Source organism: Lactuca saligna, chromosome 3, assembly GCF_052625555.1.
Source record: "Lactuca saligna cultivar CGN05327 chromosome 3, ASM5262555v1, whole genome shotgun sequence".
NCBI lineage: Eukaryota > Viridiplantae > Streptophyta > Magnoliopsida > Asterales > Asteraceae > Lactuca > Lactuca saligna.
In genome coordinates this window covers 27241350-27252404 of record NC_136419.1, presented here as the reverse complement: position 1 = coordinate 27252404, position 11055 = coordinate 27241350, and the positions used below count along the sequence as shown (strand labels likewise).

At 37.5% G+C, this 11055-nt stretch overlaps 1 protein-coding gene across 1 annotated transcript; it reads left to right on the top strand.

The window, feature by feature from the left end:
• The first annotated feature begins 4191 nt into the window (after positions 1–4191).
• Positions 4192–4647, top strand: LOC145035295 (putative mitochondrial protein AtMg00860). The gene has a single exon (XM_078983861.1). The coding sequence runs from the start codon at positions 4192–4194 to the stop codon at positions 4645–4647; it is 456 nt and encodes a 151-aa protein (XP_078839987.1).
• The last annotated feature ends 6408 nt before the right edge of the window (positions 4648–11055 follow it).

Sequence of the window (11055 nt, the reverse complement as noted above, 5' to 3'; positions counted from 1 at the left end):
GGGGTAGATCTGTATGATTATATGATAGTTGTTGTTATGCATAGACCGGTAGATCTGTAGAACTACATGTGGTTTCTGTCTGCATATTTATATGTCTATTAAATATGTTTATTATGTATTATATATAGACATATTGTATTGGGTTGAGACTTTAATGCTAAGTGCGTGAGTCAACAGACTGGGGATATTCCAGTCCGATGACTGAGTAGAGCTAAGGGTATTCCAATCTGATGATTGAGTGGGGCCGATGTATATTGGTATTCCAGTCCAATGAATGAGTGGACCGAGTGTGTATTGGCATTTTAGTCCAACAACTAATTGAGCCAGGGGTAATCCAACCCGATGGCGATGGACCCGTGGGTATTCCAGTTTGATGACTGATTGGACCCAACTTGCTTGTTTGTATATGATATGTGTGTTGTGTGTTGGTACTTTGGGGGAAACTCACTTAACATTGGCTTACAATTTTAGTTTTTTTTTCATGTACTTCAAAGGACCGTGGGAAGGCGAAGTTGTGTCCATACACATCCTGATTTTTATGTTTATTAATCATGGGAGACTTTGTTTTTGAATAATGTTTTGAAAACAATGGTTATGTAAACACTTCTTTTAGCAAATGGGTTGTTTTGAAAAGTTTAAATTTTTTGTGATTTTTGAGACGTTACAAGTTGGTATCAGAGCCTTGGTTTGAGCAAATTGGAGGAACATCTGTGTGAATCCATTCTCAAACTAAGGAACTGCAAAAGTTTTTAAATTTTTTTTTTCAAAATTGTTTTAAAAAATAATCAAGAAAGGATGTGATGTGTACGATTAGCCAGAGTGCCAGTAAGTAGACCCTAAGTTGCCACACTGTTATTTGATATTATGTTATGATAGAACATCATGCTAGTGATAGGTTCGGAATCTTTAGGAATTGCATGCTAGAATTTCCAGATTATATGATGTCTGATAGCCTAGCTAGGGTTTATTCTTTATATGAAATTGACATCATTATTGTAGTTGCTTAGTGTATGCATCAAAATTGTACATAATAAGATTTAATAGCCTGATAATGTTTGATTTGGCCTTATTTCTTGTTCCTTGTTTTGTTGTGGGCTTAGGGTAGAATCTAGTATTCGACTGTCTATAGGATCTGGTGTTATGTATGATTAGCATACACGAGTGTTTCAGGGTTTGTCGAAATTTCATGGATGAGTTATGTGGTTTCAGTAGACCGGTAGAGGAATGTTTAGCCTTTCTCTAGGGAGTGAGCATAGGATGTATGTGTATTCTAGTGTGTGTTGTTAGGGTTGTTGTGATGATCCTCTTAGACAAATGTAGGTAGGTGTAGAAGATAGTATGGACATGTACTACTGGAAGCACATGACCCATATGCATTGCAAGGAAGTCACTACCCCTAGGATTTTGTTCTGGAATGGCTCATAAGGTATGTTATGTGCCTCATATGATATTTTTTTGGTTTATTTTCAGTATGGTGGTTACGAGGCAATTTGAGTCAAGATCTGAATCAGGTGGCCAGGATGGGTCAGGATTGACTGAGGACCGGGTTAGGAAGACAAGTGTGGCTCCGATTGACAAGGCGTTGTACCGCTTGGCACCACCCGAGATGCAGGAGTTGTCCTCTCAGCTTTAGGAGCTACTAGGCAAGCAGTTCATCGGACTGAGCAGTTCGCAGTGGGGAGCACCCATACTGTTCTTCAAGAAAAAAGATGGTTAACACCTGATGTGCATTGATTACTAGGAGTTGAATAAGTTGATGGTTATGAACCATTATCCCCTTCCATAGATTGACGATCTCTTTGATCAGTTGCAGGGTGCATCTTGGTTCTCCAAGATCATCTTGAGGTCGGGGTATCATCAGGTGAGGGTGAGGGAGGAGGACGTGGAGACTACTGTGTTTTGGACTCATTATGGGCATTACAAGTTCGTGGTGATGCCATTTAGGCTCACCAATGCACCTATAGTATTTATGGACTTGATGAATCGGGTATGCAGGCTGATGCTCGATCGTTAATTTACTGTGTTTATGGATGATATCTTGATGTACTCTGATAACGTTACTATACACGACCACATTAAACTTAACGGAAAGTACTAATGAAGCATTATCATGCCAGGGCCTTGGCCTGGGTAGGCCAGTGTTGACCTGGTAGTTTGCTTCTCCTCGTAAGAAAAGAATATTCCTCACGATCTTCTCATTCTCTTACAACCAATCATGTCATGACAAGGAGCCTGGTGACGCCTAGAACTGACGTCACCTGGCAGTTAGTTATCATGGACATACACCTCCCAATAAAGGGGTGTCACGTCTCATTCCCACAAGGGAAAGTCATTTCGTTCCGTTAGAAATAGGAATAAAAGGATCTCTTTCGACTCAAGGAAGGGATCCATCTTCTACTCCATACAATTTACCCTAAAAACTCCCTCAAAATTAAGGACTAACTTGATCGTTGGAGTGATGTCATGGGAGAATCCCCGACCATCCTTTAACAATTATTTTGTGTTGTGTTCACAGGAAAATCCCTTGGACAAACCCATCAACGAACAACCAATCCCCGGATGAGCATGTCACAACATTTGGCGCCATCTGGATGTTTCCTTAGAGTGATACATTCAATAAATGATGTTGGTTCTCTGCAAAAGGGGGATCTAAACCCAACAACATCTGGGACTGCAGTTGAAGATCTGTTCAGAATACTGCTGACGGTAAACAACGACCTCCACCACGAGTATAGAACACAGTCCCCAATCTAGGTGCTAATGGCACATGTCCCACCGATTACAGAAGAAATAGTAGAGCCAGTACTCCAGAGCAAATTTCAGCATATATTATTGGAAGGTTCACTGCCTCAGACGGTGATACCACATCCTGATCTGCTGCAGGAACCTCCGTTGACGACACAGAGGTACTCATTATCTCTAAGTCTCGTAAGATAAACACAACTCACCAAGCGGAGGACGAGATAAAGGTACTCTCGAGAAATCTAATTAATATTAGTTTTTCGAGCAACGATCCCAGACCATTGAACTGAGATATGCGAGACCCACTCCTCATATCCATATTCATTTGTCATACGGAAATCAATCGAATATACATTGACAATGGTAGTTGCTTCGACATACTCTATGAGCATTATTTCAGGCAACTACCCGAGGCATGGAAGGAGGGGATCAGGCCCCCAATCGGTGGACCGCTGGTAGGGTTCACTGGACATAGCTTGTGGCCATTGGGAACTATCCGGCTACCCCTAACATTGGTTAGTCATGATGAAAGGGATAGGATCAAAAGAATAATCGAATTCTCTGTGATCCGGTTTCAAGTAGAACACAATATTCTGCTTGGCCGGTCAGCAATCTCCCTAATATAATTCATGCCATCAACGATACAAGACATAGTTAAATTTAGCACGCATCAAGGATCAACGACAATCATCTCCACAATCACTAAGGCACAACACTGCTACCAAATCATAGCCGCTCCCGAGTTGGTGCGAGCACCAAAGAAGTTGAAGGAGGGTTGTTTCACTGAACACCACCAGATGAACATGGAATATCTAGAACAACTCGTGTGAATCGGTGCCCACCTATCGAGGGAGACCAAAACATGACTGGTAGCGCTTCCGAAGCAACATTCCACCGTTTTTGTCTGGAAACCAACAGATCTAACAGGTGTGATCGACAGGTTATAGAACGCAATCTCAATATCACGCCTAGAAGCAATCATGTTAAACAAAATAAGAGGGGTCAGGAGGAAGATCGGAACAAGGCTATAAATGCACAATTCGTCAACCTAGTAAGTACCGACATACTCAGGGATGTAATGTTCCGGACATGGATAACAAATCCTGTTATGGTAAAGAAATCAAATGGATCATGGAGAATGTGCATTGAGTACTTAGATCTTAATAACGTCTGTCCAAAGGATTGTTATCCCCTCATGGATACCTATCTGAAAGTCCAATCACTTGAAGGTTTTCAGTTCAAATGTTTCTTCGACGCATACAAACGCTATCATCAGGTACAGATGAAACGAGAGGACGTGGCGAAAACAACCTTCCATACCGACAAGGGCACTTTCTGCTATTTGAAAATGCCATTTGGACTCAGAAAAATGGGTGCTACATATCAGAGACTAATGGACAAGATATTTTCTGATAAATCGGTAGAAATAACAAGGTCTATGTTGATGATATGGTAATCAAAATTCGTAGCGAAGAAACTCTACTCCATGGTGTGGAAGAAACTTTTAAAACACTAGCTAAAGCACGGATGAGGTTAAACCTGGCTAAGTGTACCATCGGTGTAGAGGAAGGTCAATTCCTTGGACATCAGATATCCAAGGAAGGGATCCTGCCCAATCTCACCAAAATCCAAGGGTTCCTTGAGTCAAAAACTCCCCATAACCTCAAGGGTGTACAAGAGGTCAACAGTAGGCTGACAGCATTGAAAAGATTAATCGCCAAATCGGCAGAGAATGTGCTTCCTCTGTACCAAACCCTCAAAGGGTGCTTAGATAAGAAGACGTTGAAATGGACGGAAAAAGCAGACGAAGCATTGCAACAACTGAAAGACGCCTTACACAAAATATTGGCTCTCGCTTGCCCGTTACTAGGGGAGACACTACATATGTATTTAGCCGCTTCATAAGAAGCTATCTCCTGTGTGTTGGCAATGGAAAAGGAAGGCAAACATGTCCCCATCCACTTTGTGAGTAGGGCCTTTCAAGGCCAGAGGTTAATTACCTGGTTTTATAGAAACCGGTCCTCGCCTTAGTATACACTGCCAGGCGACTACGATGGTATTTTTAAGCCCACAAGGTGGATGTCCTATCTAGTTATCCGATAAAGAAAATTCTGCTGAGGTAGGAAAAGTATGGGTGCCTGGCCTAGTGGGCCATAGAATTAGGCGAGCACGATATCAATTATCAACCTCAAACTAGCATCAAGGCTTAGGCCCTCGCAAACTTCCTAGTCGAAATCCCATACACTATCAAGGGAGTACTGACGACAATCTCTGTCGACCCATTGGAACCTGAAGCTGGCAAAGAACTTTGGAAGTTATACACTGACGGTGCGACAAATAATGATGGCTCAGGAGCAGGCCTAATCCTTCAAATCCCCCAAGGGAGAAGAAATCACTTATGCACCGCGATTCGATTTCTAGGTATCCCATAACGAAGCACTTCTAGCGGGCATGAGGTTGGAAAAGGAGGTTGGCTCAAAGCAATTAGCAGCTCGTAGTGATTCATTACTAATCACAAACTAGATAAATGGAACATATGAAGCAAAAGATCCAAGGATGCATAAATACCTAGATGCAGTCCGCAGCTTAACAAGAACATTCAAATTTTTTTTTCCATAAAACAAATTTCTCGTGGAAAAAATGTGAGGACAGATGCTCTCAGAAAGCTAGCCTCCACTTCCTACAACCACCTAAAAAAGAAAGTGTTAGTCGACGTGCTTCCGGAAAGGAGCATTGATAACCAAACGGTCAATACAGTCTCGACTATCCCAAAATGGACCAAACCATACGTCGATTACTTGTGCCATGGCATACTCCCAGATGACCCACAAGAAGCGAGGAAAGTCAGGATCAGGGCATCACATTTCACAATCAGAGACAACCAACTATATCAGAGAGGGTATTTAACCCCATGCTAAAATGTATCTCTAAGACAGAGGGATAGATGCTCCTGGAAGAAAGTCTTTTTGGAGATGTCGTTGTGTACGAAGGTGCTCGAGCGCCCACGTGTAAAATACTTCGCCTAAGAGTATATTGGCCGAACATATACAACGAGGCAGCAACCCTAACCAAGAAATGCAAAGAATGTTAGACATTTGCTCCTGTCCATAATCAACCGGCCATGCCGTTGACCAGCATCACCAGCCCCTGGCCTTTCCATCAATGGGGATTTAACATTGTGGGGCCATTCCCACCGTCGCTAGGGGGTGTGAAATTCTTGTTAGTTGTTGTGGATTACTTTATGAAAAAGTAATGGAGCGGTTTCAAAAGATGCCTGCACGAAGATGATAAATTTAAATTCTAGTATATCGTTGTTATATTATGTTTAACCAGAAAAAAATATTGTATTAGATGAATAGATGTTTTATATTATGTTTGACCGGATTTTTTTTTAATGTTTTATATTATGTGTGACGGGAAAAAAATTGTGCAACCCCTATTACTAATTCCTGCATCCGCCCCTGATTACACAGTTTATTCACATATGAATATTACACAGGATATTAACATATGCATATTACAAGATTTATTCACAAATATATATAATTTTTATATGTTATTCACATATGAATAACATATAAAATTATATATATTTTTTTGTGTTTCAATAATCATATATTGATTAAGGTGCGAAAACATATTCATACGTGAATATAACGTGGTCATTTAGTTTATGCATTTCATCAAACAGTTGGAGTGCATACAAGTAAGCTTTCTTAAAAATGCTAAAAACATGATACTTTGACTATTTAAAACTTACAAAATAGTAGATTGATAGAGAATTATATGAAATTTTTCAAAAAAAATGATTTGATGTTTTTCTAACCTTAATTTCGAAGTTTTGTTTAATGATCGATGTTGAATGAATGATATGGAGTGAGACTGATGTTGATTATCGATGAGATTGATCTAATGACACCGGGAGTAAAATTAATCGTAGATGTTGAAGATATTTTCGTATTCAAGCATAGTTGAAGGTTAGATTGAAAGAACCAAAAACGATTTTTTTTATCTACTATTAAATGATGTTGATGAATGTGTTTTTGACGAAGATGGATGATTGATTAATAGTAGATGATGTTGATAGATGATTTAGTTGAAGAAATCTGGATGATCGTTGAACGTTAGAGAAGAAATTTGGATGATGAACGATCGAGTATAATGAATTTGAATTGTTATCAAATTATCCACATTTACATATCTGTAATTGAAGGATATCATATCATATTTACAACTTTGTTACCGTATATTTTAAGTTAAGATGCTAATTAAATGATTGACTGAGAATGATTCCCCCATTTTCAATATTTTTTTTTCTTAATTGAACCCTCTTTTTCTCTCTCTCTCTCTCTCTCTCTATATATATATATATATATATATATATATATATATATATATATATATATTAAAAAAAAACACCACGGATTAGCAAGAGCATAATCAATAAAATGAAACAAGGACTTACAAGACCACATTTAGTGTACTCTTTAACGAATAAGAACTTTTAGAGTTACAATTATTAAATTAAGATGCTAATTAAATGATTGACTGAGAATGATTCCTCCATTCTTAATATTTTTTTCTTAATTGAACCCTCTCTCCCCCTCTCTCTCTCTCTCTCTCTCTCTCTCTATATATATATATATATATATATATATATATATATATATATATATATATATATTAAAAAAAACACCACGGATTAGCAAGAGGATAATCAATAATATGAAACAAGGACTTACAAGACCACATTTAGTGTACTCTTTAACGAATCAGGACTTTTAGAGTTACAATTATTAAATGATTGCGCAATTTTCTTGTTTCGAACACCTTCAACTAAAATATTTATAAGAAAAATGTTACAGGGTTTGGTGTTAGAATTAATAACGTCATAAGTGATAGGATGAGGTATTTAATGTGGTCATGCGAATCATAAAGATGAAACACAAGCATTCTCACACACATAATTAAACATGAATATTTTATGAATCTTATCGTACCGATGTCGATGTTTTAGGAAATATCTACATATAGCACTGAGCTTTTTATATAAATTAACACATACATAATTAAACATGAATCACCCACTACACATGCTCGCTAAAATCCTCTCTCTTGATTGTTACGAATATGTGATGAAAAAGATTTGAAGGAGAAACCTAAAAAAGGCTTTGTGGATATGATGATAATGACCGGATACACAATTAATATTTAAAAAGGTTGTTTGAAATTGAAAACAGTAAAAAATGAGGATAAAACTTGGAAATATATGAGAGATTCACCTTAGGGTTTTCCACCGAAACAAAAAGAGACGATACGCGCTGGATCTGAGCTGGATGATTCCTTATCCAATCAATTCCCAACGGCCCCACTCTCAACCGTATTTAGAAACAAGTCACTTTTTAATTAGGCGATATACAAGAAATGATAGGGATTTTATTTCTATATTTGAATAATAAAAACATTTAGTAAAAGAAATATATAATTATCGATTTATATGTGCTTTAAAGATTTTTGATTATTGGCTGTTGGTTGTAAATGCCCCGTTTATGGCTAGCTTAATGTCTATTATTAAAGTCGTATTTGACAGAATACCTTAAAAATTAGTTTTTATTTGATAATATATCTAATATGGTAATAATTTTGATAAAAAAAATAGCTGATAATATAGATAAAAAATAAATGGTATAAAAGTAAATTAGTGGAAAATGAGCATATAAATGTGTATTTGGATAATTTATGGAAAAGTTCCAATAAAATTTTCAATAAGCTAGCTCAAAAAGATTTATTTTTAAATCTTAGACTTTTTCAGGGGTCTCACAAAATACTATATTGAAATAAACTAGAAAATAAGTTAATTCATATATGCCCAACACAACCTGCATTTTTTTTTTGGACTTGTACGAAATAAATATGTGATGCATCAAACATGAGCTTTAAACATGGTTAAATTTATTTTATAAAACCAAATATATGATATGGATTTTTTTTTTTATTTTATGACAGGCTTGATGTAAATGAAATAATTTGATAATTGAGTTATTTGTTTACCAGTTTTAATGTAGTGGGAAAGGATAATGGTGTAAAATTGTTATTGGGAATTGGACGCATGTGACGCACATGCAAATAACGCGTTGGTTGGTGGTTGAAAGTAGTTTGGATTCTACATCTTTCTTCTTTCCTTTAAATGTGGGTTTAGCTCACCAAAGATATTCAAATTAAACAGCCCACCGTATGCATTTTAATAATGCTACTTTTAAAATCCAATCATTATTTAAAAAACAAATTATATGATAAATATATTTTAGAATTAATTTTAAAAGCTTATGTTAAGATATTTTAAATTAAGTAAATATCTTAATATTTAAAAAATAGTTATTTTGTTAAATTCCTCTCTCATTAATATCATTAAACGAACGGGTATAAATAATTTACAAAAGAAGATGTCATAACCAATTTGATCGTATGCCCGTACCCTACCCAACTATCAAATACAAGAATACATATACATAATAAATATCGCTAACAACCCCCCACAGGCCGACAGTAAGAATGGGAGTGGACTCCCGGACGTTTAAGTTGGACTGAAAATCAAGAAATAACGATGAAGGTAGACTCTTCGTGAATATGTCATCATATTGAGAGGAAGAGGGTACATGAAGCACAGGAACATGACCTGTAGCGACCTTGTCGCGAACAAAATGAAGATTAATTTCAATGTGCTTTGTCCGTTGATGTGAACCGGATTAGCAGACATGTATACGGCGCTGACATTATCACAATAAACAATAGTGACCTTGAGAGGAGAGTAGTGAAGTTCAAGAAAAAGGCCACATATCCAACATGTGTCAGCAGCTGCATTAGTGACACCACGATATTCAGCTTCGGCACTCGAACGTGACGTTGTGTTCTATTGTTTAGAAGACCAAGACAGAATATCATGACCCAAGAAAACATAATAGCCATACGTGGAACGCCTAGTGACTGGGCACCCTGCCCAGTCAACATCAGAGTAGGTAATGAGATCACGATTTGGAGATGACAACATTTGAATACCATGATCAATAGTCCTCCTGAGATAGCGTAAAATCTGCTTAAGACCGGTAAAATGAGGTTCACGAGGATCATGCATGTATAAACAAATCTGTTGAATAGCATAAGTGATGTCGAGTCTGGTAAATGTGAGATACTGTAGAGCAGCAGGTAAACTGCGATATAAAGTAGGATCCGCAACAGGAGGGCCAGATCCATCAAATTTGGCAGTCAGGTTTGTCGGGGTGCAAGTCGGTTTACAATTAAGCATAGAGGCACGATCAAGAATCTCGGTTGCATACTTACGTTGAGACGAAAACAGACTTGTAGAAGACCAAGTAGCCGAAATACCAAGAAAGTAGTGAAGGTCTCTAAGGTCTTTCATTGCAAACTCAACGCTTAATAATGAGGTGATATGAGTCAACAGTGGATTAGAAGTACCAGTGAGAAGAATGATATCCACATATAAAAGAATATATGCCATATGAGAGCCCTGGATATAGATAAAAAGACATGAATCACACCTGCTATGAACAAAACCAATACGTGAAATAAATAAGGCAAACCGTTGAAACCAAGCACGAGGAGCTTGCTTGAGACCATAGAGAGATCTCTGAAGTAAGCAAACATGATTAGGCCTGGATGAATCATGAAAACCAAAGGGTTGTTGCATATATACTGTCTCATGAAGATGCTCATGAAGAAAATCATTCTTGACATCCAGTTGTCGAATAGGCCACTGATGAGTAATGGAAATACTGAGAACAATGTGAATAGTGGTTGGCTTAACAACAGGACTAAATGTCTCATCACAATTTATATCGGGTCTCTGACTGCGCCCATTAGCAACCAAATCGGCTTTCTATCTAGAAAGAGTGCCATCTGCATTAATCTTTTTCTTAAATAGCCAAATATAATTAATTATATTAGTATGAGGTGGTCGCGACACAAGTACCCAAGTTTTGTTTTTGATAAGAGCAATATATTCTTCTGTTACTGCGTTAAGCCAATTAGGATCTTTAAGTGCCTATAAGTAAGTTTTAGGGACAGGGGAAGAGGAATGAACAAGAAGGTTAATTTTTCGATTTGGTTTGAAAATACCAAGTTTTGAACAAGTAAGCATAGGGTGTTGCGACTGATTGTGAGTGATACTAGGAAAAATAGTGGAAGAGTCGGGAGGGAGATTCAGATGACTGTTGTTGAAGTTGTTTGGACTGACAGGAGATGATGTGATGGGGGTCAAGGAGGGTGTATTGGATTGATTAGGAGTAGATGGAGCCA

Excerpts from the sequence above, each read along its gene's own strand:
- LOC145035295 (XM_078983861.1), top strand. The coding sequence starts at position 4,192 with ATGGTAATCAAAATTCGTAGCGAAGAAACTCTACTCCATGGTGTGGAA.